Source organism: Saimiri boliviensis, chromosome 9 (assembly GCF_048565385.1).
Source record: "Saimiri boliviensis isolate mSaiBol1 chromosome 9, mSaiBol1.pri, whole genome shotgun sequence".
NCBI classification, from domain to species: domain Eukaryota; kingdom Metazoa; phylum Chordata; class Mammalia; order Primates; family Cebidae; genus Saimiri; species Saimiri boliviensis.
The window spans coordinates 6,075,531-6,103,177 of record NC_133457.1 but is presented as its reverse complement, the minus strand read 5'-3'; the positions used below and the strand labels follow the sequence as shown (position 1 = coordinate 6,103,177).

The window sequence follows — 27,647 nt, the reverse complement described above, 5'->3', positions numbered from 1 at the left end:
GGAGAAAACCTGGGCTGTCTTGGGAGGCCTCTGCAGGCCGCTAGGCTGTGTGAGAAAGGCAGGAACGGGTGTACTGTAAGGTATCCATTGATTAAAGAGGCTTTGAAAAGGCCACCTTTCAATGGCACTTGCAGGTGACTCTTGATTAAGGGAAAAATCTTTTTCTTTCATCACTGCTTGTTATAATCTTCTTAAAGGTTTTGCACATCAGTGGTCTCCAACCTTCTTTCCAACCTCAAGAGCCTCTTTTTAACATCACAAAGTTTTGCAGACCTGCCTCCGCCACCATGGAGGAGCCGTTATAATTTGAGAGTTCACTGGTTGAAAAAGTCATACTGATAAAGCCCGTGGTTCAAGATTTTTTAAATGAATTGGAAGCATCCGCAAACTTTCAAAAAACAGCACTTGTATATATTGGTAGAACATTTATGTCATCCACAAATATCTGTTGCTCACATTGATTTGAAGGCTCCTTGACCCATAAATTGATGAACATTGCATTATGCTATGCCTTCTGTCTAGTGCTTTTGGGAGGAGGCGGGGGGAGGAATGAATTCTTTTTTCTTTTTCTTTTTTGAGACAGAATCACACACTGTCACCCAGGCTAGAGTGCAGTGGCGTGATCTCAGCACACCGCAACCTCTTTCTCCCGGGTTCAAGCGATTCTCCTGCCTCAGCCTCCCGAGTAGCTGAGACTACAGGTGTGCGCCACCACGCCCAGCTACTTTTTTGTATTTTTAGTAGAGACGGGTTTCACTGTGTTAGCCAGGATGGTCTTCATCTCCTGACCTCGTGATCTGCCCACCTCAGCCTCCCAAACTGCTGGAAGGGGGGAAATAAATTCTAAAGTAGAATTGTTTTTCAGTTTCCACAGGGAATTTGTTTCAGGACTTCCCTCACTTCCCTACCATGGATACCAAAATCTATGGATTCCCAAGTCCCTGATATAAAATGGCATAGTAGGCTGGGTGTGGTGGCTCATACCTGTAATCCCAGCACTTTGGGAGGCCGAGGCAGGCAGATCACGAAGTCAATAGATCGAGACCATCCTGGCCAACATAGTGAAACCCCATCTCTACTAAAAATACAAAAATTAGCTGGCCATGGTGGCGCATGCTTGTAGTCCCAGCTACTCGGGAGGCTGAGGCAGGAGAATCTCTTGAACCCAGGAGACAGAGGTTACGGTGAGCTGAGATCGCACCACTGCGCTCCAGCCTGGCACCTGGCGACAGAGCGAGACTCTGTCTCAAAAAAAAAAAGGACATAGTATTTTATAGTAACCTGTACACATCATTCCCTCCTTAAATCTTCTCTAACTTGCTTTTAATATCCAGTATAATGCCTATACATCACTTCATTCACATGGACTCAAGGTCTGGAATCCAAGGATACAGAGGGCCCACTGTGTATTGTCCTGTGACTTGATGTGTGTGTCTAGAAGATCGTCGGTGGGGGGATAGGGAAGCTGAAGGTGGTTGTAGGAAATATCACACAAAGGATCCTTGCCTGGCTTCGCTCACTCTGCCTGCTAGACTAAGTTGGACGGTGTGCCTGCTGAGCCTTCCTCTGTTAAAACGCCAGACCTCTTCACATGCTTCTAACTGTGTGCCTCACTTTCTTTCTCTGCAGTGGTTACAGCCAAGAGGTGGTGTGCTACACATTAGGAAACATCCCTCAGATGCCTTCTGCGCCAAGGCTGGTTCGAGCTGGCATCACATGGGTCACACTGCAGTGGAGTAAGCCAGAGGGCTGTTCACCCGAGGAGGTGATCACTTACACCCTGGAAATTCAGGAGGATGAAAATGTGAGTTTTGCAGATTTTATACTTCTCTGTGTTTTGCAGAAATCAGCATTGTTATAGCTACAGGGTACCGTGAAATTAGATTTGCTGCAGAAGTTCAAAACCAAACTCTTAATTTCAGTCCCTGTCACCACCACGACCAACAGCAGCCTGTTCTCTCCCATCTCTGTAAATGACATTTCCTTCCTTTCAGCTGGGGAAGCAAAAATCCTCGGAGTCATCCTTGACCCCCATATATAATCAGACAGAAAAATCCTTTCGAATCTTCCTTAGAAATCATTTAGAAATCAACCATTTTTTTAAAATCATCTCCACAGCTACTACCCTCTTAGGAGCCACCTTCATCTCACCCCTGGATTGTTGCAATAAGATAACATTATTCTTGGATTATCGCCTCTTAATATTCCTAACTTCATCCTTACTGGGCTACAGTCTGTTCTCCACACACAGCCTGGGTGGAGAACATCATCTTGTAAAATACAGACAGATCATGTCAGCGCCCTGCTCCAAATCCTTTCCTCCTTCAGAGGGAAACCCCTAGAGCTCTCACAGTGGCCACGAGGTCCTGTGCGATTGTGTTCTTCGTTCCTGCCCTCCTTCCTTCCGCTGCAGTCTTGTCAGCCTCTAGTCTGTTCTTGAAACACACCAGGTGTCCTGTGGCCTCAAGGCGTTTGTAGCCCCTGCCTTCTGGCCAGAATGCCCTTCCAGGTACCTTTGCCTGCCTTCTCTCGTTTCCTTCAGGTCTCCTCTCAAATGTCATCTCTTTGGACGGTCCTTTTCTGATCGCCCTGTAGGACAGCACCGTCCAGTAGCACTTTCTGCAGTGATGGAAATGTTTTAGAATTTGTGCCGTGCAGTATGGTGGCACCTGTACACCTGTGACTCTCAAGCCTCTGACATATGGCTTGTTGGCCCTATAGTACTGAGTTTTTCGTTGTCATAAATTTACATTCAAAGAGCCACGTGTGGCTACCATATTTACCTCCAGCAGCTGTAGAAAGCCGTCACTAGTTCCACCACCATATCCTCTTACCTAGTTTTAGTTTTTGTCATAGCACTTAACGCCACGTGACATACGTCGGGGCTTTTCTGTATTGTCTTTTCTCACTTGCTGCGTGTGGGCAAGGCCTTTTATAAAAGTTCTTGGGCAGTGCTGAATCCTTAGAGCCTGGAGGTCAGCCCAACGCAGAGAAGGGGCTGAGTAGTATTTTGATGAGTGAATGATCGAATCAGAGAGCTAGAACTATTGAGTGAGTTTCCTGAATTCAACATCGAGTGGGATGCTTGCCCTCCTAAAGGATGATGCCCTTTCCCGTCTAAGCTGTCCTTTCTCTTTTGGCCGGAAGAGGGCACTGTGTGGCCAGGAAGCTCAGCCACGCTTTATTGCGTAGCACATGGCAGCTTCACATAGTCAAGACCTCAGTACAAAGGGCTTTTTTCATGACAACATTAAATGTTAAATGTCTTTTCAAAAAGTGTTTGACTCCTTTGTCACAATAAATTTGACCGGACCCAGGAGAAATTACGGTGTGATGGAGACGAATTTTTATTTAAAGCTCAAGTGCTATCCACAATACTCTGGGCTTCTGATTTTTCTCTTTAGCAGTAGCTGACAGACCTCTGGCCTGTTGCCGATGACGACAGGGAAAGACAGGATAAAAATCCCACATTCAAAGGAAGGTATTTAATGCCCAGAATTTTTGAGACTGATGTTTCTTCCTGGCTTTGCCTTTTCAGGATAACCTTTTCCACCCAAAATACACTGGAGAGGATTTAACCTGTACTGTGAAAAATCTCAAAAGAAGCACACAGTATAAATTCAGGGTGAGTCAGTCATTTCGCTGCCTGAACCGCTGAAAAATGAAACTGTTGTATATTTCACCGTTTACCATGTCAGATTGACTCTGCAGGTTAAAGAAGGCACTTTACATGTTGAAAGGAACATTTATAAAGTGCACATGGTGCTTTAATCTTAAAACCAACTTTTCAGCACAAAAGTCGTCATAATGTGCTGTCATAAATTGCATGTACAGCATGGCCAGGTGCCCTCACCTGGGGAGATGTACACCAGGTCCTGGAGTGCACCCGTCACTCACCTGCACTCCATACCTTTCTCCTTCTAATCAGACTTCTCTTTGCTCTTTGTTTTCCTTTGCTCTTCTGCCTTTTTTTTTTTTTTTTTCACACTTGTTTTTAATTTTCTCTTCATTACCCACCCGCTTCCCACCTGGGCGGTGTTTGGTCATTAACAGCCACCGTTAATGTTCCCGTAGGTCTGTGTGTGGCCAAATAAGTGAATACGACTTTATGATCACAAAGAGATCCAAACAATATGCTCCAGCTCCGTATTTCCTAATACGACAAGTGTCCATCTTGGAAGATATGATCGTTTTCTGATTCCACATCTTCTTCTCTAATTGGAGGACCAAATGGTGTTACGTGGCACATAGCAATGACCCAATAAATAGTTGCCAAATTATCAAGTGCAGTATGTGACTATTTGAAGGAAATGATAATTTTTAACATATTTTTTTAAACCCTTATTCTCGAAGCTATAAGAACACAGCTCTACTGCTTACATTTCTCCACAAGGTAGCATTACCCTATTCTTTAAAAAGTGGAGCAAATTTTTTTTTTTTTTTGAGATGGAGTCTTCGCTCTGTCACCAGGCTGGAGTGCAGTGGTGCGATCTCGTCTCACTGCAACCTCCAACTCCCTGATTCAACCTATTCTCCTGCCTCAGCCTCCCGAGTAGCTGGGATCACAGGCACGTGCCACCACGCCCACCTAAGTTTTGTATTTTCAGTAGAAATGGGGTTTCACCATGCTGGCCAGGATGGTCTTGATCTCTTGACGTCGTGATCCACCTGCCTCTGCCTCCCAAAGTGCTGGGATTACAGGCGTGAGCCACTGTCCCCAGCCAAAGTGGAGCTATTTTTATGGATTTCCCCCATCACCATATTTCCTTCCACAAAACCATACAAACTAGGTGATGACATACTCGTTTTATGATGTCTTTTTGAAAGGGTAAAAATGTCTTTAGCTAAAACCCACCTTACGGTTTTGTTTTTAATTGTTGATAACCAACTATGCAGTAAATGATTTCTAGAATAAATACTGTTAAATCAGTACTTGAGTTTAAAGAGAAAAAAATGTGTGTCGATCTGATTTTAGGGATACCTTCATCTCACCATGTTAAACAGTGACCATTAATTTAGTCATCCCTGATAACTAAAGCGTGCTAATGTTTCCTCGGTTGTGTTCTAGCTGACTGCTTCTAATATGGAAGGAAAAAGCTGTCCAAGCGAAGTCCTTGTTTGTACGACAAGTCCTGACAGGCCCGGACCTCCTACCAGACCACTCGTCAAAGGCCCAGTTACATCTCACGGCTTTAGCGTCAAATGGGGTATGTTTCGCCGCTGCTGATTTTCCTCCTTTGGACAGATGGGTTTTTTTTAATGGTTAATTTTAGTGGTGACTAGCCAAAAAAATTATGGATGACATTATTTGCAGAAGTTTTCTTTGTTCAGAATATACGTGTGAAAACTATCCTAAGAATTCTACAAATTGGAATGGACAATTCCATTAAAATGTAATCGTATGGAAAATGAAATTTTAGTGGAAATTTAAATGGATGATTTTTAAGAGTATCTCATGGACTTTCTGATTTTCTTGGATTACATATTTTTTCTCCTGTGTTTTTAAGACACTGATTTGTGAATGTAGTAATCTCTGCGTGCATCATTCATTTCTTCAGTTCAATCTTAAAAAATTAGCAATATTTAATAGAACATTTGGATCTATAAAGTTAATATTGAAAATAAATTTCAGAATTTAGATTTGTTAGGTAAATTTCGGCACAGACAATGTTTAAGTTGCAATGAATTAGGGATATTTTGTTTTTGTTGCTGTTTGTTGTATAGCCAGAGTCTTGAACTTCAGGAAATTTTAATATTAAAGTTGATAAGGAGTGTGCTATGCATACCATTTTACTAATGTCATATAATAATATTAACTAATAGGCAAAAAAAAAAGATGAAATCTAAAGATTTTACTTTGCAGCCAAGTAACATAAGGGAAATTTAAAACATTATTACACCAACCACTGAGACATACAACAGTTTCAAGTTATCTAATAATTGTGAGATAGAATTATTAGAATTCCTGTTTCCCTGGAAAACGGATGTAATTCAGAGAAATGATAAAAATCTAGATGCGCTTTTTGCCAGACTGTAGAGCTTTTTTCTTAAAGAATCCTAGAAAGTTATCAACACTATTTACTTTCATGAGCTATATGCTATAATATTTAACTTTATAATTATTATTGTAAATATCTACTTCTGAAGTGTATATATATATATAATGGAAATACCAGGTGAAAGGAGAGGGGAAGTGAATGTTCGAAATCTGCATGTAAGTAAACTTAAGGTTTTTTAGAGAAATGTTCTCTTATATTTTCTAAGAATATAGAGGTGGCTGACTGATAGTAGACATTCTTTATCGTTTTGCAAAATTAGACAGCAAGGAATGTGTTTTTCTGCTCAGAAAATAAAATTCCTGCAGGCACAGAGTTATGGGTAGACTGTATACCCAAGGTGCCTAGGGCTCTAATAAGCCAGAACCTTCTTCCTCAAACTGTCTGCTGGTGCACGGGTTCTCACTGATCCACGCCTCTGGTTTTACACCACGTTCACCTGGCATGTCAAGTTTGCTTGGTAGGAAACTGTGCTAGACTAGACTTGCTCCACTTGGATATTTATTTTGTAATAAATTTTGTACCTCTCTTTTTGTTCCTTTCCATCCTGTCACTGATACAATAAGTGAAATAAAAAGAATAAGAAAAACAAGAAATACGAATAGGTCATCTTATATTGAAAATCCTCAAATATACTAAAGAGCATCTTCAAGTAAATTCAACAACTCGATCAGTTTGTACTGAGTTTGGTTCATGTTTCACTACGTGAATGCTCTTTGACATTTCCAGATCTAAGAACTTTGAATTGTTTGATAGTATGCAAAGATTCCTGGTTTGTTTCTTTTTTTCAACAAAGGAGTTGGTGAAATAAATTATTTTGCCTTTTGGTCAAACCTAGAATTAAGACAGTATAGTGGTATGTGATTTTATGAGTCCTGATGATGTTTACTGATAAAAATCAATATCTTTTTATTACTAATAAGACATTTGGCTGTTTTCCAGATCCTCCTAAGGACAATGGTGGTTCAGAAATCCTCAAGTACTTGCTAGAGATTACTGATGGAAATTCTGAAGGTGAAGTTTCTGGCAATTGTTTTATTCAAATCCAGTAGCCAGTTCTATTTTCTAATATAGTAAACATCTTTATAGTTATAGTGAAAAACCATTCTGAAGATAGAACTATTATTACAGTAAACAGACTTTAATCACATATTGACAGTGTTTTTTTTATTTCAAACAGCACCAGAGATCAGAGTCTGCTTGAAACTAACATCTGTGTTATTTAAAAGTTTTTCTGTGTCTTTTATTTGTGGGTGTTTTGTTTAGTTTTCGTTTTTGTTTCTTTGGTTTGTTTTTGTGTTTTGAGACATGGTTTCACTCTGTCACCCAGGCTGGAGGGCGGGGGCCCAGACACGGCCCACTCCAGTCTCAGAGTCCTGGGCTCAAGTGATTCTTCTGCCTTGGAAGGTGAGACAGGATACATTTTTCATAGTCTCACTGTGTTGTCTAGGCTGGTCTCAAACTCCTGGCCTCAAGCAGTCCTCCCAGCTTGGCCTCCCAAAGTGCTGGGATTATAGGCATGAATCACCACACTCAGCTTCTATGTATTTTTTCGAACTAGAGTTCCAAACTAATCAGAGAAATTTAGTGTTTTCATCTCCTAACTTGCCACTTTTTCTGGAAATTCTTATAAGCAAAGGGAGTATCAGAAGCAATAAGCAAGGAAGGGTGAGGAGAGACAGGGAAGGGGGGTGAGTTCAGTAATCTACAAATTCCTGTGCGTAATACACCAATGTATGGTGTTGTGGGCTAGTGACAAGAATCACACTTTTATAACAGGTTTAGAAAATATCTTTCCAACTTCATTGTCGTTTGTGTCAGGTTATTTATTACTATCATTCTGGGTGGATTAAAGTGGGACAAATGTTAGCAATAAAATTCCTTAGTGCCTTTTTAAAAATTCTAAGGTTTTCTTTCTAATAAAATTCATTAAACTTTAATAGAGAAAAGTATAGTCTTTCTACTTTTTAAATGGCATGTCATCTTACTGTAATAATCCCTCTAATCATTAATTTTTTGGAAATTTTTTTATTTATTTTGAGGCAGAGTTTTGCTGGTTACCCAGGCTGGAGTGCAATGGTGTGATCTCGGCTTACCACAACCTCTGCCTCCCAGGTTCAAGTGATTCTCCTGCCTCAGCCTCCTGAGTAGCTGGGATTACCAGCATACGCCATCACACCTAGCTGATTTAGTATTTCTAGTAGTGATGGGCTTTCTCCATGTTGGTTAGGCTGGTGTTGAACTCCCAACCTCAGATGATCTGCCCGCCTTGGCTTCCCAAAATGCTGAGATTACAGGCGTGAGCCATGGCGCCCGGCCCATTAAGTTATTTAAAAAGAGGCACATGTTTATGCCAAAAAAAAAAAAAAAGAGCACATTGCTGTAACTTTTGCAAGTAAACAGTGCTTATACGTGGCTTGCTTTGATTCTGTACAATGAGAACCACTCGGAATTTTTTTTTGTTTTTAAGTCTGTTGGGTACTATTATAAGCTGAAAACATGAGAGTTCTTTTGAGATGAGCACAGCTGTTCTAAACATAAAATCATGTTTTGTGCTAAAAACCTGGTTTAGGTTTTCTGCATGAGAAAACCCCATCTAGGATAGAAGTCATGTGTACGCCAGTGGCTCATTGTGAATATTCAACCATGGTTTGAATTATGTGGCTCCCTTTGGCTACTGATGACAAGTCAAAATAGGGCCCATTCCGAATTTAACAGGTAGCAACTTTGCCATTGCATGGCTGAGTGAATGAGTGAGTCTTTTCATCCTTGCTCCCATGCGCCTTATCATTACAGGCTTTTTTTGGCCCCTAATATCAGGATAATTGCTTTTAATATTCCCTTTTTTCATATGGCCTTAGTGCATATGACTTTGTTGTGAATCTAAACTAATAAGCTGTTGGGAGAATTTGTGGAAGTGACTGTGGTTAAAACACCAGGGAATAGTCTAAAAGTATTTCCCCTCAAACAATATATAGTAAAAGGCTTTTTGTAAAGTGGTCAGCTAGAAACACAGCATGAGTGGGAATAAGACACTGGAGTGAAGAGCATCCCAGCCGCCCGGATTTGGGAGGCAGGCAGGCAGCCAGCGCCAGCCCTGGGTGCCCTTGGTTCCGACAGCGTCAGCTTTTTGGGGGTACTCATACTCCTGGCGATCCTGTTCTCTCTTCAGTTCCGAAAAGTGATCAGATCACGCCTAGCGTTTGGTCTTTGTCAGTTCCCCGGGCATTTTTGTCTTTTTTTTTTTTTTTTTTTTTTTTTTGAGACAGAGTCTCACTTTGTCGCCAGGCGCCAGGCTGGAGTGCAGTTGTGTGACCTCAGCTCACTGCAGCCTCCGCCTCCCGGGTTCAAACAATTCTCCTGCCTCAGCCTCCCAAGTAGCTGAGAGTACAGGCGTGTGCCACCATGCCCAGCTAATTTTTTTGTGTTTTTAGTAGAGACGGGGTTTCACCATGTTGGCCAGGATGGTCTCGATCTCTTGACCTCGTGATCCGCCTGCCTTGGCCTCCCAAAGTGCTGGGATTACAGGTGTGAGCCACCGCGCCCGGCTGCATTTTTGTCTTTTAATAAGGGAGGCTCCTTGAAGACAGTCAAAGCCCCAGTCTTTCCAAGGGGATTACACTTCCTTTGAGCTCAGGCAGATTGGAACAGGGAGACAGTCTCGCGTACTGCCCCAGACCTCCCAGAAGCCTCGTGGCCAAAAAGTAGCCTTGTGCCTGGCTCCCCGGAGGCCTCCTCACACCAGGAGCCTTTCATAGCTTGCTCCTCCCTGTCCTTTGTCTGCTACCCCTCCTCCCGTGCCAACTGCACGTTTCACATGATTTCCCACATCCAAGCCTTATAGCAAATGTAATTGTGGTGATAATAAGTAGTCTACCCAGCAACACTAAGTATTAAATATGACCCCATGTTATTTTGGTATTTAACTTCGTTAAAACAACAACAACAACAACAAACAGAGCTTTCTGGGTGTTTAAAAAGAAAAAGAGGCTGTTGGTTTTCCTTGGAACATAGAGCCTTTTCTTGCCGGTCATGGTTGATACAGTACATTTTTACAAGCGGCGTAAACTCACGCGTATCTCGTTTTACAGCGAATCAGTGGGAAGTGTCGTACAGTGGGTCGGCTACCGAATATACCCTGACCCACTTGAAACCAGGCACTTTGTACAAACTCCGAGCATGCTGTATCAGTACTGGCGGACACAGTCAGGTCGGTTTTGTTTCCATATAAAAGTAAACCTCTTTGATCAAATTCACGTGAGCTGTCTGTAACATCAGAATAAAATTGCAATTTAAACAGTGCATCTCAGTAATGCAACCTGATAGTATCACCTCAGGAAATGAAAAAATAGAGCTTTCTGAATTGCTCTTTAGAGGTATAAAAGACAGGTCTAAATGATTCCCTACTGAACTGGGGTATTTTCAGGTACATTTGTCACTGATTTCTCGGAAGGCTTTGACACAATCACCTGTGACAGTTGAAAACTGTCTGGAATTTGCATTGACTAAATAAAAGAGGCCTTGGTTATTGCATTGGTTAAAAAACTATAGAATTTAGAGTAAAAAAGATAAGACCTGCACAGCTCTGCTGTTAACACATCTGTCAGTTTGAAGAATCTGAGACAGACCTTCCTCACGGTGCTTTACTGCCACCTGCTGGAAAGTTGTTGTAAAAACAACGTAAATCCTTGGTGGCTGAGCTGAATCGTGGTACCCAACGTATGCGTCTGTAGGCAATAGGCATCCCCTTGTTTCTGCTATTGATAGGACCCCAGACCAGTCAGCAGCTCAGGAGCCTTAGTTTCAACCACGTAGTACGCTCATAGGCTCGAAACAACCTAATAAATACACACGGAGTACTCTAGAGATGAGATAATTGTTACCTAAAAGGTTTTAACTGACATTCGCAAAAGTGAGTGAGACACACAATGCCAAAAGGTATTTTCACCCTGGAGATGTTTAATATTATGATTTGAAACCACTAATATGTAGAATGGAAGAGAAGGAGAGATGGTGGCTTACAGCCCTGTGCTGGATTGACTTTTCAAAGGAATACCTGCCATTTGAAGGCCTCGTTTTTCAGTCAACCCACTTCCAACATCAGTTTTTGTGTTTACTTTGTTTTTGTCCCAAGGATGGTAGCAGGACATCTAGATTGCCGGTAGACACTCCCTGTGAGAAGACGGTCCAGCTCGACCCTCTCTGTCCAGTGCTAAAGCTGTCTGGAATGCCTCCCAGGGTGGAGGAAATCCAAATCCAAGCTGAGATGATCAGCAGTACCTCCTATGTGTGTGGCGCTGCACAGGTAGCGCTGAGGCTGACTGCTCAGATGCGTAGAGTTCACTTCCCCTGTGCCAGTCCTCGGGAGGAAAACTGATTGTGGCTGAGCTGTATAGCTCTACCTGATTTTCTCCCGTCCCGGCAAGTCAGTCAGCTTCCCTACCAGTAGCCTTACACAACCAGATCCTGCAAAACAAAGGCCTACTTATTTTAGCATTAACAGAACCTGCTGGTTAATGTCAGAATCGGTTGATTAATATTGAGTTTATTTGCTTTTCTGCTGTGTATGTGAATGGTTGGCCATTTATGGTACCATTTGAAAATTTCATCCAGCTGTCGTCTTGTGTTCTCTTCTGTCCTCATGAAGGGTGTTTCTAATTTTGATTTAAAGGAAAAGCATTGTGTGCTTAGGGTATACAGTATTCATGTCCGCTAATCTAACTTTAAAAATAATCACTCTTGTCTTTCCCAGTGCCATATGCAGTCTATATCCACCCTTAAAACACGCACACGTAGATGTATATAAAGATCTCAGTGGCATTAAAAGCATTCCATAATGTGTACCCATTTAGCACGTAACCCCTTTTCGGTGACATTGACAGTTATGGGGTGGAATTGCCTGGTATGTAGAGGTCTGAGCAATTCACAGTGACTGACAGGTGGTTCTCTCTGGTGTCTCTCCTGCAGTGTTCTGAAAGTCTCCCTGTGCGCACACTAAGCATCGCGCCAGGTCAGTGTCGACCACCAAGGGTGCTGGGTAGACCGAAGCACAAAGAAGTGCACTTAGAGTGGGGTGAGTGAACCAACCTTCACGTTGACATTGACAGTTTGGACAACTGGAGAGGAAGACTTAAGGCTTTGTAGTTAAGTTTCAAAGCTTGCTTCTGAAGACCACGTAGGTTTTTGTCTGCTGGAAATGTCCATATTTCTTTTGACGTATGTTGACCCGGGTTTTTCATGTGTACAATGTCCACCCTCCACACCCCCACACTGCCCCTCACCCTGCTCCTCCTGATGGGGTCACCTGCAGTGCTCATCCTCCATGCTTCAGGGGACACTTTTCTAGGGACTATTTCAAGAACACCCCGTCTCTGTTAAGTTTTCAACTTTATTATTGGGGAAAAAAAAGATTTTTGTGCTCAATTTAGAAATTAAACCGAAGAATGGTTTCTAAGATAACATCAGATTCTTCCTCGTCTGTGTGTGTATCACCTCTGCTGCGTTGTCCTGTGTGGGTCCCGACGTTTTTACGGGATTGACTTAAGCTGTGTTAGCGTTTGAAAATTACAAGCACAGATGTACAGAACTCTCTAGTAGCCTATTTTCCCACCACTTTTATGTCTGAAGTATAATAAATCTTGCCAATTTGGGGTGCTGTCTTTTGCTTCAGTACGACCTTTGGTTTCAAGTTAGAGATAAGAGATTTTTCGTCCCTCTTTTTCTTCCACTTACCTAGCATCAGAATATGAAGGAATATATCTAATGTTCTATTATTTGGGGATGATTTTATCAATGTAATTAAATAAATGGACTTGCTTTGGAGAGTGTGGATAACATCCTTCAGAGACTCTTATTTTTATGTCTCTCTTTTTTTTTTTTTTTTTTTTTTTGGTGGGCAGGGATTCTTTTGTAAGGGAGATCTGAGGACAGGTCGCCTAGGTGATGTTTTGCACGACTGTGTGAAATCTGGCGCAGTTTGGTCAATTGGAAGCCCCAGAGGGTTCTAAGATGAAAAAAAAAATGCTTCATTTCCAGATGTTCCTGCATCTGAAAGTGGCTGTGAGGTCTCAGAGTACAGCGTGGAGATGACGGAGCCTGAAGACGTGGCCTCGGAGGTGTACCACGGCCCAGAGCTGGAGTGCACGGTTGGCAACCTGCTTCCCGGAACCGTGTATCGCTTCAGGGTGAGGGCTCTGAATGACGGAGGGGTGAGTATGAGCCTATACACCGTAGCCAGAGTCAGAACACGTAACCAGAGCCCGAGGGGCCAGCGCATCTCTCTGCCCTCCTGAAATTTTTGGCAGGATTGATGCAACCTTGACAACCATTGATGGAGTGTCTGTAAATCTTCATTCTGAGTTGATACTGTTGTGATTTCGTATACACCCAGCATTAGAAGTTTTCTGTTTCTTTTGTCCTCATATCATTCTATTAAGATCGCATTCTAGGTTAATAAGGATATCACCCGGTAGATACTGTCGATAATGTTTAGAAAATGCCCTCTTCTCCCGTTGACTTTATCAGTTAAGGAAAGTTAGGACTAGATGACAGTTCTAATGAAAGTTTTATGCCGTTCATCTAAATGAACCAGCCACATCTTAGGTCAGTTCTACAACTAGAGAGGGGTGGTGGCTGGGGACGCCAGCTCACGGGTTTTTGTTTGTTTCAAGCGAAAACTGTACGACTCTGGCCTTTCTTCTGCTCCATCTGGAGATGTCAAGTGGGGCTATCAGAGATTGAGAACGTATTTGTCTATATTATATCCGCAAAGGTGGTTGTCCTTTTTTTCTTCGAAATTGCCAAATGATGTGAATTTAGGGGGAGATTGATAATGAGCAGTGAGAGTCCCAGTAACTGTGGGGCTTTGGGGTGGGGCCAGAGATTGAGGAAGCATAAAAGAGATCAGAAGGATGTGAGTAAAGCCAGCTAATGCTAAACGCCCGCTCCAAAGTCCCAGTGGTTTGCATAGATGGGGGTCCATGCAAATAAATATAATTAATTAATCGATGACTTCTTTAAAAAACGAAAAAGCCCCACTTGCAGTGCCTTTTTGTTTTAAGTGAAAGCAAATTTATTAAGAAAGCAAAGGAGTAAAAGAATAGCGATTCCTGGGCAGAGCGCCTGGAATGGGGTTTCTTGTAATTCTCCAACAGAAAAGAATTTCAGACACAACAGTGATATTTAAATGAAAGCAACACAAGTCTAAACATTAACTCTTACGCACCCGAACTTACAGTCATGTGAACGAAAAGATGGATGATGAACACACTGTTGGGTCTACCCCATCCTCCCATCAACTTTGCAGTTACCCTCTGCCTCAGCAGAGATCGGTGGGCAACTAGGCCGGCGTGAATGGTCCTTTCTTGGCCCTTTCGCTGATGTATCCTGTAAAGAAACTGTCTTCAGCTTGGGTTTATCCCTGTCGCGTTAGAAACTAGCCCTATGTATTGCTGTAGTCATCTTCTGAGGTCCATTTCAGAGAGCTTCCCCTGACTCCTCAGTATCTTTGCAAGTTATGTTGAGAGGTGGTTTGTTTTTTTTTTTTCCATCTTTTTTTCCCCCATTTTGAAAAGTACAGACATATATTTTGCTAGCCTGGAAAGTGCTGACTCTTTGCCCCAGACCTTTGAAGTATCAGATATGCCGCCATTAAAGTGGGTGGTTCAGGTGGTTGTGACTCTCTCGAATTGTGCTAAGTCTCTAGCGAGTCCTGGCTCTGAGCAGTGTGGTCACTGATGGTAAATCAGGAGTGCAGTGTATACCCTGGAATAGGTGAAGTGATGGGCACACACTGATAAAACATGACAGAAGCATCCGTTTTCAGAATGGAAAGTGCCAGTCACTAGAAGAAATACCTAGAATTTGATCACCACCAATTCCAAGTATATTTTTATGCATTAAAAATAAAACTGCAGTGGGCATCTGACTTAAGTTTTCTTGGATGTCCACTGAAAAATATGAAAGCATATTGCCTTGTTTTGTCAAAAATCAGCATGTTTTTATTTTGGATGTCTTAAGAAAGGAAAAATATTTTGTCAACCAACTGATTATTTTCAATTTTAAAAAATGACAGGTATCTACTACTCAGGGAATGTACGCAGGAGAAAAACCTATACATTGAATTGAAAGTGCAAATCATTGGGTAATATTTGTTAATTGCGTCGATGATGATGTTAGCCTAGCTAAGCTTTTATATGCACACACACACACACAAACACACACAAACACATACACAGATATATACCTACGTGTGTGTGTGTGTTTTCTTTCAGTATGGTCCCTATTCTGATGTCTCAGAAATTACCACTGCTGCAGGACCCCCTGGACAGTGCAAAGCACCTTGTATTTCTTTTACGCCTGATGGATGTGTCTTAGTGAATTGGGAGGTAAGTCAGGCATATTCTGCGTCAACTTCTGTTTCTTCTATTTTATCTACCCCCAAATACAAATACAAGTTATAAAGAAGCTACAAGTCCAAAATGCACATGCACGTGATTTTTTTTTTTTCTCTGTCTCCTATAGTAATCACCCTTTGTACTTACCCCTTGCTTATGTCATTTAGAACTGTGGAAATTTTACCATAGTCAGAATTGACAGGAAATTGTTTCTTATGCCTTTCTTTTTAAAATTTTTTTATTTTATTTTTAAATTTCTTAAGTAAAAAAAAATTGTCAGTACAAAGTAGGTGTATATGTTTGTGATCATGCCTTTCTTTTATATGTATTTGGAATATTCTGGGGCTTTTGGCTCTCTTTCGTTGAATACAAGCACAATAGGGTTCTCTTCTCGGGGGAATTGATTAACTAATTTCTGTCTTTCCAGAGTCCTGATAGTTCTGGTGCTGACATCTCAGAGTACAGGTTGGAATGGGGAGAAGATGAAGAATCCTTAGAAGTCATTTATCATGGGACAGACATCCATTTTGAAATAAGAGACCTGTTGCCTGCTGCACAATATTGCTGTAGACTACAGGTAGGTTGACATTATTCGGATGTTACTCACAAGGTCTGGTGTTCCATGAAAGACACTTTGGGAAACCCACTCAAAGGCTTGTAATAGAGGCTGTCAGGAAGGATCATATGGAAAAAAAGAGTCTGTTTAAATGAAAATAAATTTGGTTGTTTTGGTGTTTTGCAGTTAATCTCCATTTCTCTAGGAAATTCTGAAACTTAAGAGCAAAACCAGATTCTTCTCCATTCGCCTTCTCACCACCCTTGTATCTTGTCTGTTCATCAGTTTGCTGAACAAATGACCCAAGTCCAAGGGAAAGATGACATAGCTGCTTAGGGAAGAAGCCTTCTGCCTCATTCCCCAGAGATGCACATTTCAGTGGGAAAGATTCTTAGAACTGGCAGAAGACAGAAAATTATTTTACGAATTGTTAAATGGGGCCAAAAATAATTTGGACTAGTCTGCATTCCATTACAGGACCCCACCTCCTAGTGACAATTATCGAGGCTGGTTATCTGTAAGCTTCCGCTTGGGAGTCCAGCTAGAACAACATCAAGAGAAATTGGTTCATAGCCTAACCCCCAGAGTGACAGTAACCATGGGTTTACATTTATTTTACTCACTTGGATATGTTATTATTTTTTCTATGTAAAACCCTAGTGTCTCAAGAAAATAGAGTTCTTTATTCTTCTCTTTCCATTTGTTGAGTCACGATTCTTGAGCACGATAGTACTTTGTACTAGGATGAAAGGAAGATCAGGAAGAGAGATAAAAAGATTAACCGGATGTGGTTATTGACCTCGAAGAGCCTGTCTTCATGCACATTTAGATTTGAATAGATAAAGAAGCAGTGATGCCAAAGCCACGTTCCCCGTGATTTAAGTCATGGATCCAATTGCTTTTTACAAGTATACCTTGTCTCTGGCCTCTTTGGAGAAAATATTCCCTTCATAACTTAATTTTCCAGATCAACCGAAGCATTTCTGGTAAATTCTGAAGTCTGCTTTATTTGAAACATTTCTGATTGAACTCTTTTGTTATATACCTTTCTTGCTTCTCGAATGAAGCACCTGGGACGTAATTAACCTTTGACAGTGAGTCAGGATCACAGCAAATTGTCTGATCTTTATAATGGTGATGCTGAGTCATTGGGGAAAGGTTAAATTATGTGCCACACTCTCGTTTTTGTATCAAGGCAGGATATAAGTAAAGAGCTGTCTGCCACCCCAGTAAAGAGCTTCACTCCATTATGGTTTTGGTGTTTCTTTAAAATGTTATTATATTTCCTCTTCTCTCTTTCGGAGTATATGTTGTCTTAGCGTTGATCTCCCGGAGCTGCGTTATAAAAGATAGATTAATAAGAGTAGAACCTGCATAATAATCTTGCCTCCTTGTATTAACAGGAGTAGAAATACATTTTTCAAATGCCTATACTTATTTATAATAAAGTGAGTTAGACCTTATGAAGGGGGTAGCACTTCTAAAATTACCGTTGCCATGCTAAAGGATTATTGCCTATAAAAAAGGGTCTCTTTTCTATATTGATGTATTGTTATTTGTGGACCAAATAAGAATTATTTTCATTCAGTATTATTACAAAGTCAAATTAAACCCCAATACTTTTTTAATATTTGGCACCTTAAATATTGGCTGGGCAAGGTGGCTCACACTTGTTATCCCAGCACTGCAGGAGGCTGAGGCAGGCTGATCGCTTGAACTCAGAAGTTCGAGACAGCCTGGACCGCATGGCAAAACCCCTCCTCTACAAAAAAAATATAAAAATTAGCCAGGCACCTGTGGTCCCGGCTACTCAGGAGCCTGAGGCGGGAGAGGTCAAGGCTCTAGTGACCTGTGACTGCACACTGTACTCCAGCTTGGGAAACAGAGTGAGAGCCTGTCTCAAAATCATAATACTAATTTAATTATTATAATACCTATACTGTGTTTTCTAGAAATTTGGTGGAACATTTCTTGTTTTACTTAGGAATTTTTGAATTTTTATATTCTTAGGACTATTTTAATTAAGTACCAATGCAATTCTGTTCATAGGCATACTATTATTTACAAAAAGATGATTGTGGATTAAATTTTATTTGAAAACTGGTAATAAAAAGTCGTGCAAATCAAGAAATGATTTCTGTAGAGCCAAGCAAGTTAAAAGAAAGTAGGAACCTGGGATAGAAAAAGAACATTAGAAGAACTGGTAAGATTCTAATTAGGTCTGTCTGGTAATAGTGTAGTTCCAGTGATAATTTCCTGGTTTTGATCATTATTCTGTAGTTCTGTAACATCTCTCTCTTTGGAAAAGCAGAGCGAGAGATACACAGAAATTTCTCTGTACTATTTTTGCACCTTTTCTCTAAGTATAAAAATAGTCCAAAATAAAAAAGTGTTTGAAAAAATAGAGAAAATATGATTTTGTTCGCGATTTTCCCAGTGGGAAGGAAGTAAGTGTAGGTCTTACTGTCGGCCTGATGCTCTGCCAGGATTTTACGTATTAACCAATTTAATCTTTACAGTAATTGTATGAATTAGGCATTATTGTCCCCGTTTTACAGCTGAGGAAACAACCCTAGAGAGATTAACTCACCTAAGATCACACAGTTATTAAATAATGGAATCGAGGTTTGAACTAAGCTTTGACTCTTAAAAGCCTTCTTGTGCTTCTGTGATATAGTGATACAAAGCTTTAGTGAATACAAACATCGGGCTCCATGATATCCTATTTTTCTGCCCCTGTGATAAATTTGTATCAGTACCAAAATCTCAAAATGCATACTCATAAAAGAATTTGTGATGTTAAAGTTTTTCCAAAAAGAGAGTTTAGTTGTTGAGGTGTTACAATCAAACAGAAATAGATATGACAAAATATTGCAATAGAGTTTCAGCTGTGAAACTCTATTCAAATAAATGCTTTAAGCTTGCTTCTTTGAAATTAAGAAAGGAGTTACAAGTTTTGTTTCAGACCTTGATTTAAGAGCTCAGACTTAGCCAGGCGTCGTGGTATGTGCCTGTGGTCCCGTCTACTCAGAAGGCTAGGGTGGGAGGATCGATTGAACCTAGCAGATGGAGGTTGTGCCACTGAACTCCCAACAGAGTCAAAGTGAGACAGTCTCAAAAAAAAAAAAAAAAAAAAAAAAAAACTTTAGTTTTGTAATTCAACCTCATAAGCTGTCCGGTAAACTAAACAAGAACTGAGTTTTAGAGTACATTCACTTTTTAAGAAGTCTGCCAAATGTTTTTATAAGAAAGAAAGAAAATCTTGGTGACGTTAATGGAACACGCTGTGTTTCAAGTACAGTTGCCAGAAATACCACAGTGAGCCATCGGGCAACTTTGCTCTTAGGTAACTTGCTTTCTAATCAGAGGAGTAAATAGACTATATACTGTGTCAGTGATTAAGTGTCATCATGTAAAGTATAGCAAAGAAGGGAAATGGGAAATGTGGAAGACCGCAGGGGGACGGACTGCAAGTTTCAGTGTGTTCAGAGAGGGCTCGCTGAACAGGTGACGTCTACAGACCTTCTCTCAAATGAAGGTGACGGAGCGAGCTCTGTAGATGTCTGGAGAAAAAGCTTTCTGGACAGGAGGAGCAGCCAAGTGCAAAGGCCCTGAGGAGGCAGCGAACTTGGTATCCCCGTGGAGCAGCAGGGAAGCCAGGGTAGCCGGGGCAGAAGAGTAAAGGCACGAGGAGCAGGCAGTGAAATCACAGCGCTACCGGGTTTCAGAAAGGGAGTGCTGGTGAACAGCAGATCACGTAGGGTCTTGTAGAGTTTTGTGAGAACTTCAAAGTTGATTCTGAATAAGATGGAAGCCCACTGAAGGAATTTGAACCAAAAATCTCGGTTCATGTTTTGACTGAATCACTCTGATTGCTGTGAACGTCAGCTGTTTAGCAATGGCCAACATAGATGCCAGCTAGGAGGTCATCAAAATAACCAGATGCGAGAGAGTATGGTTGGAGTAGAGTAATACAGGATGTGCTGATGGCCTGGAGAGGGGAATGAGAGGAAGAAAGGTGTCCAGGGATGACTTAGTTCTGACTCGGGGTGAGATAAACCACAGGAGACGCAGTCAGGCTTCTGTAAGGAGGGATGGGATGGGGATGAGGAGCTGTGTGGACATTTGCGTTGACGACGCCTGTTGCACATACAAGTGGAGATACTCAGTGGTTGAATACAGATAACCCTAGACCGGTATTCGGAGGTCTGGGCTACACATCCGAATTTGGGAGTAGGTTATCAGTGGCATTTACTCCTTGAGACAAGATGACATCTCTAAAAGTTTGAGCAGAGGTAGAAAAGAGGAGTTACCCAAGTACTGAGTGATGATACTCACCAGCGTTAAGAGATCAGGGCGATGGTAGCAACCAGTAAAGGTGATTGAGAAGCAGCAGCAGGTGAGGTAGGAGGAGAGACCATGTGATGAATAAGCACATGAAAGATCGGGTGTGATCACATTGTCAGCTGTTGCTCTTGGGTAGAGTCAGGTGAGTGCTGAGGAGTGAATTCAGGTATGAGTTTATTATTCATGTGGAAAATAGTAGACGCCTTTTCCAGAATTCCTATTGCTATTCCAGGACAGCTCTAGACTTCAAAGTCAGATTTTGGATTCCAGTTCCAGCTTTGCCTCTAAATCTGAGGCCTAAATTGTCTAATCCGACTCTGAGTTCTCATCTCTGTAAAAGGCAGATAAGAATACCTACCATTTAAGAACTACCATGGAAGTTACGAAAATCACATAAGATGATGTATAAACGGAAATCAATGATGCAATTATAAAATGTTATTTTAAAATTATTTTTCATAAGAAACGATGGTGGCCATCTTTTGCTTTAATAATGGGGAAAATGTGTTTGGCATTTTTTGGAAGGTGGTCAGCAGATAGTGGACATTTTCTAGGATTTATTTCTACCTCCATGTCTGGAAATAGATAGATACCACTTTAGATTTCTTGAATGGCAGCTAACTCCAAGGCATCCAAATGTGCTGATGGTGTAATATGGCCTTTGTCTTGCTGTTCTGTTTTGTAGGCCTTCAATCAAGCAGGAGCAGGGCCGTACAGTGAACTTGTCCTTTGCCAGACACCAGCGTCTACCCCTGACCCTGTTTGCACTCTCTGTGTCCTGGAGGAGGAGCCTCTCAATGCCTACCCTGATTCACCTTCTGCGTGCCTTGTACTGAACTGGGAAGAGCCGTGCAATAACGGATCTGAAATCCTTGCTTACAACATTGATCTTGGAGACACTAGCATTACCGTGGGCAACACCACCTCCCACGTTATGAAAGATCTCCTTCCAGAAACCACCTACCGGTGAGTGGAGGGGAGGAGAAATCTGCATCAATACATCAGCACTTGGGGCTCTAAGTAAATCTCTTGGAGAAAATTACCAAGTGAATGTCAATCTCCCGGCTGTTTCTAAGAGCTCAGATGTCCAGGGTACTGTCCCACCTTGATCCCTAAGGCCAGAAAACCTATGAAAAAGCCACATAGCCAGGGACTCCCTGAACTGTTTTGTGTTCACTCTGACCCACACCCATCTCTACCCCAGAGTGGACTCAAATCCTCAGGTCCATCCTCTGAACATTCCACGCAGAAGTTATAAAAGGGCTTTGGGCCGGGCGCGGTGGCTCAAGCCTGTAATCCCAGCACTTTGGGAGGCCGAGGCGGGTGGATCACGAGGTCAAGAGATCGAGACCATCCTGGTCAACATGGTGAAACTCCGTCTCTACTAAAAATACAAAAAATTAGCTGGGCATGGTGGCGCGTGCCTGTAATCTCAGCTACTCAGGAGGCTGAGGCAGGAGAATTGCCTGAACCCAGGAGGCGGAGGTTGCGGTGAGCCGAGATGGTGCCGTTGCACTCCAGCCTGGGTAACAAGAGTGAAACTCCGTCTCAAAAAAAAAAAAAAAAAAAAAAAAAAAAGGGCTTTGGCAAGATGATAGCCCAAGAATTTTGCTTCTTCCAGATATTGTGCCAACCTTAAGCATGGCTTAGATGATGGGGAAACTGTTAAGATTTCTAAAAAGATGGCGTTAGAGATATGTTGACTTTTATTAAACAGCCTAGAGTTGTTTAATGACTTCTAAAAAAGTATCGAGAGCTCAAGGGCTCAACTGAGGGAACACATGTTAAGAATCATTGTTTACTAAGGAAATGCCAGGTAACAGGTGAATTTAGCAAAAATATCTTCCACATCCAGAAAGTACCTCAGAGGATCATTCTGTTATGGAGAAGATGAAATGGTTTAGTAGTGTAGGAATTATGGAAAGGTGAGCTTAGATTTAGATAGTAAAACCTCAAGACTCTATTTAAAAAGTATTTAATGAATGTAGCATAGAAATTTAATTCAGTATTAATGTGCCAAGGCTAGTATATTGAGCTGAATGTGAAAAGAAACTCACATTGGGAGAATGCCTTTTCCTTATAAGATAGATTTGAAGATACTGTTTTAGACAGATTACATGGAAATCGAATAGCTTTAGAAAAGGCAAATTCTTGGTCCTAGTCATACAGTATGATCGTGGCCAAAAAAACCCACAAACCTTTAGACAGTCTTTGCTGGCCTATCAACAGATCATAAATTGGACATTTTATACTTGAGGTAGTAAAAATAATTCATATTTAGGCCCAACCTGTTTACAACTTTAGGAATTTTAGTTTCCATAGTACACAGTGGGTATACTATATAGCAGGCGTCCCCAAACTTTTTACACAGGGGGCCAGTTCACTGTCCCTCAGACTGTTGGAGGGCCGCCACATACTGTGCTCCTCTCACTGACCACCAATGAAAGAGGTGCCCCTTCCTGAAGTGCGGCGGGGGGCCAGGTAAATGGCCTCAGGGGGCCGCATGCGGCTCGCGGGCCGTAGTTTGGGGACGCCTGCTATATAGTATTAATAGAAGTCTGGTCAACCCAGAATCTTGTTGTTTTATGTTTCAAAAACATAAATAACTATAGTGAAAATACAAAATAAATATTTCAAGGAACTAAAGGTATAATTTTGGCCCAATCAACTTTTACTTAGTCTTTTTTCTGTCCTATAAATTGGGTAAAATACAAATGCACAGATCACGACGTTCTAGATAAAAACATGTGGAATGAAACATTTTAAGCAGGCCATGGAGCCTGGGTAAAAGACTTGTTTCTGGGGCTGGGTGTGGTGGCTCACGCCTGTAATCCGGCACTTTGGGAGGCCAAGGTGGTCAGACCACAAGGTCAGGAGTTCAAGACCAGCCTGACCAACATGGTGAAACCTTGTCTCTACTAAAAATTAGCTGGGCATAGTTGCACATGCCTGTAATCCCAGCTACTCGGGAGAATGAGGCAGGAGAATTGCTTGAACCCAGGAGGCGGAGGTTGCAGTGAGCCGAGATCGTGCCGCTGCTCTCCAGCCTGGGCCGCAGAGAGACTCCATCTCAAAAAATAAAAAAGACTTGTTTTTGTTTTTTTTTTTTTCTTTTTTGTAAGCCTTCAGTAGTTATATATTGTTCTCACACCAAGCATATTCTTCCTTTGTGTTGCCAGGACAGGGTTGGACACCTCTTTAGTAAATTTACTAATGCAAAAAAGGTTTTTCAATGTTTCAGTCATTTCCCCATGGGTGCTGCTATAGCATACTGCTTACCTACTGGCTTGCTAATACACTCTGTAGAAATTTCACTGGCATCACAATGCTGCTTTTAAGGGCATTCCTTTAAGTTTATAATGGAGTTAGAAATTGAATTTCTCCTTTACTTTGAAGCAAAAATAATTACTCAAACTGAAAAACCTAACTTTGCTTTGTGTGTTTTCAGTCAAGTAGTCATGGATTTGTCAATATAAGAGGGTCATAGGATCACCTGGTTTCACCCCTTCCCAGTCCTTGGCTTGAGCGTCTTTAGTGACGGGGACAGTGGGTCTAGCTTCCACTTGCCAGGCAGTCCATTCTATTTGTGGGTAAACCTCTCTATCTCTAAAATCAAATCTTGGCCTTAGAACTTGACCGCAGTGATTCTCAAAGTGCGGTCCGTGGACCAGCAGCATTAGCACTATCTGGGAATTCGATAAAATGCAAATTATCAGGCTCCACCCAAGACCTACTCAATTAGAAAATCTAGAGGTGGGGCCTAGCACTTGGTGCTTTAATTAAATCTTCGAGGAGTTTTTGATGCTTACGAAAGTTTGAAAACCTCTACTCTAGAGCAGTGATTCTTAAATGTCAACGTATGTAAGAGTTGCCTGGAGAACCTTTTCAAAATCTGGGCGTCCGAGCCTTCCTCCTGCAGCAGACTGCAATTTAGTCAGCCCCAGAGGGCGCCTAAACATCATTATAACATCAGCTGTGTCTCATTTCATTGCCCCCCACCATCATTGACGTGGTCTTCACCAGCGTGGCTTATCTGTAACTGCCCCCATCCTGGTCTTTGAATGTTTTCTGGTTTTCAGTGGCCTCTCTGACATGCGGTGCCCCGACCTCCGGGAATGGGCTCAGAGGACACCAGGACTGTTGGGTTCTCCATCCTGAGCAGTTAGTGAGGCTGCCTGAGATTCCTTTTTTTCAACAACCATATTATATGCCTGACTCATACTGAGCTGGCAGGCAACCAGAACTTAAAGTAGATTTGTTTGTTATGCTCATTTGTCTTCCTTTTGCTAAGTAAAAAAAGGCTTAAAAATAACATGTATTGAGTCCTTACTATATGGTAAGCACCATGTTAAGCTGCCAAGAAGTGAATCCTAAAACATTTTATCGTAAGGGGGTGAGGTGGGCTTTACTAGGAGACAAGTTGTAAGTAACTGGGTAGTAACAGACTGGAGTCAGCCAGCCTTCCCTTCAATCCTATCCCTCATTCATTGTCTCTGCAACCTCTGGCAAGTGATGTAAGCCCTCTGTGCCTCCGTTTCCTGTCAAAGAAGAGATAGTCATTTTCACCACTTAACAGAGTTCTTGGGTATTGTAGATGAGAGGTCAGGTACCTAGTATGGGACCTGACACAGTAAATAAATGATCAGTAAATCTGTTGTTAAGGTTTCGTAGGGAAGAAATGAACTGAAAGATGGATTGTGACGAGATTATAGGTAGGAGGGTTATCTGTGGAAGCCTGGCATTATCCTTGAAGGGTTTTTTTTGCCTTCAGAGCAGGGTATGAGAGGAACAAGTCTCAGTGCCTGGAGCTGGAATGGTGGTGTTGGTGTCAAAGGACCTGTCAGGAGCAGGAACTTGATGGGAAGCCAGTTCTGATGCCCACTTCAGGAAGCCTTCTGTGAATAACTTTACTCTGTGCACATCTTGTCCCTGCCAAAAGGGATTTTCTGTATTTGTTATGATTTCATACTTCAGATGTTTTCTGATGATGATTCTCTTGTCTCATATTTTTCTTAATTAGATTATAATCTGGGGTGGGGTGCTGTAAAAACCTGCCCATCTTTTGCTTCGGAGGCCGCTCTTACCCTAGCCCTTCACCTGAGGGCCCTCTCCTCCGTCTCCCTCACACCCACACTCTTGACATCCTGAGTTCCGGGATGGCCAGTCCTGATGGGGGAAGTCTTCCCAGCTTGTTTGTTTCAAAAGCCATTCTTCTGTTAATATATTTTGTAGTAGAAATTTGATTTTGTGTATGTATATAAAGTGCATTGTAGAAGGCTATGGTCTTCTAAAGCAGGAGTGTATTTGGCATATAAAATTCAATCTTTTAATAGTGGATTTTTAATCAAAATTTATAAAGATTATGGTTCTTTAGTTGATTTGTTTAATCAATGATATTAGTATATTGATGGATATCGCAGACTCACGGACACATGAGATTTTTCACATCAGCCTGGCCAAGATAGAAATTGCTTAGGGTTGTATCACTTCTCCAAATTGGAAAGGAAAATGCCACTTTTTTTTTGTACTTAATTTGAGGAACTGAAGATTTTTTAAAACTGACATAATGCAAGTTAAAACAAAGAGACCTGCAGATTTTATCTGAGTTTCAAGATTAGCACGTTACTTGAGCTAAAGAGAAAACTTCCGAAGTTTGGATTTGGGATAGACTTTAGTTAATAAAACTTGAAACTCAGTTTTTATTTTCTGAGGTGAATTCTTAGAGTGGTTGCTCAGGTTAATGTGTGTTTTGCCCATTAGTCCAATGTCACCTCTTACTGGAATTAGGGAATTATTTTCACATACTGTGTTTTTCACCCTAAACCAAAACAGATAGTAACTGCCTTAGTCCTCGTTCAGTGTCTCAGCCTCCTGTGCTCTGAGGGATTCATGTTTTCCCCAGAATGCTACATCATCTTGTTCCATTTTATCAGTTCCTCGTTTTTTTTTTTTCAATTTTGAATGTTACATCACACTAGAAATAATGTTAGCTCATTGCATCCGCTGTGCAGATAAATGTTCATGCATTTTTGCTGAAACGAAATGTGTTTTTGTAAAAATGTAGGATAGGTTGAATCGAGTATTTTAAAATCTAGGTAGTTGATTTCAGGGCCAGTTGCTGTTTGAATAAAGTGACGTAAACTTGTTGACTCTTCTAAATGCCTGCTTTCGTGGCAGATGGTCATTGTTGAACTGAAAGTGTGGTTTGAATTAAAAATGATCATTTGGCGGGATCTATAGCCATATTTGGCCCCTGCTACGATATGAGAGTATGGTGCATCAGATGCAAAAGGCCTTTGCACCTAAAGGGGTCCCATTTGCACCTGGATCTAGCCTGTGTCTGGCGTGACCTAGCTGAGCTGCAGCGCCTTCACCTGTAAAACAGACAAAGTACCTCCTACCTTACGGGGTCAGCAGAGAAGTCAGAGGTGATATTGTAGATGTCAAACCTAGCTTCCAACCCTTAGTAGCTACTGTGTCACTTAGACCAAATTATTTAACCTCTCTGGGTTTAACTTTAGTTGCTTCATCTCAAGGCAGGTATCATGCCAGTTCCCGCTCTATAGTACATTTTCTGGACCAGAGCAAGTTCTCAGTGTGTGTCGTGATGCTTTAATTGTTGATTCTCCAGTTGCTGAGATCTTTGACCCACCCTCACCTTCCTGCGGATGGCTTATAAAGAAGCCCATCCTTTCAGCTGTTGCTGGGTCCTTGGCCATTACTTGGCAGAAGAAAAGACAGAGGTGGGACCGGCAGGTTGGTCATGTTACAAAGCGAGGTGGTGTCATAGCGCAGCCGCAGTGAAGATGTGCTGCTGTGCCGGCACTGTTGGGAAGGCATGACGCTCTCAAAAAGGACATCAGGATCGTGACTCCAGAAAATTAACACTTGAACATTTGCTAGTGCTTTCGGCTGCCTTGAATCCTCTCCTGATTTTATTGTGGAATATAAAATACTAAAAATTAGAAAGTGCTTCTTACATCCCTTATCTTAGTTCAGTAATCTTCTTTGTAATTGCAGAAAATAGTCACTGTCCCCATTTTATAATAAGAAAGCTGTTACTTAAGAGTGTTCAGTAATTTCTCCAAGATCTCCAAAGTGATGAGCAAGATTCCCAAAGAGGCCACACCGCTAAAGAGTAGTAAATGTTACCATGGTATTCGTGGTGGTGGTGGTGGTGGTGGTGGTGGTGGTGTGAGAGTGTATGTGTGTGTGTGTGTGTGTGTGTGTGTGTGTGTGTGTGTGTGTGTGTTAAGGTTAGGATTATATGCCTAGCAAATACACAGTGAAAGA

General features: G+C 41.6%; 1 protein-coding gene across 4 annotated transcripts in view; it reads left to right on the top strand.

Annotated features, from left to right (window-relative positions):
* Nucleotides 1-27,647, top strand: part of FNDC3B (fibronectin type III domain containing 3B) — a 371,941-nt gene that overhangs the window by 310,372 nt on the left and 33,922 nt on the right. For all 4 annotated transcript variants that reach the window (XM_039480204.2, XM_039480205.2, XM_074405435.1 and 1 more), the window contains exons 13-22: nucleotides 1,630-1,804; nucleotides 3,539-3,625; nucleotides 5,069-5,207; nucleotides 6,999-7,070; nucleotides 10,148-10,266; nucleotides 12,024-12,129; nucleotides 13,092-13,264; nucleotides 15,329-15,442; nucleotides 15,879-16,028; nucleotides 21,040-21,320. In XM_039480204.2, the coding sequence (XP_039336138.1) occupies nucleotides 1,630-1,804; nucleotides 3,539-3,625; nucleotides 5,069-5,207; nucleotides 6,999-7,070; nucleotides 10,148-10,266; nucleotides 12,024-12,129; nucleotides 13,092-13,264; nucleotides 15,329-15,442; nucleotides 15,879-16,028; nucleotides 21,040-21,320 (1,416 nt within the window). The remainder of the gene's footprint in view (nucleotides 1-1,629; nucleotides 1,805-3,538; nucleotides 3,626-5,068; nucleotides 5,208-6,998; nucleotides 7,071-10,147; nucleotides 10,267-12,023; nucleotides 12,130-13,091; nucleotides 13,265-15,328; nucleotides 15,443-15,878; nucleotides 16,029-21,039; nucleotides 21,321-27,647) is intronic.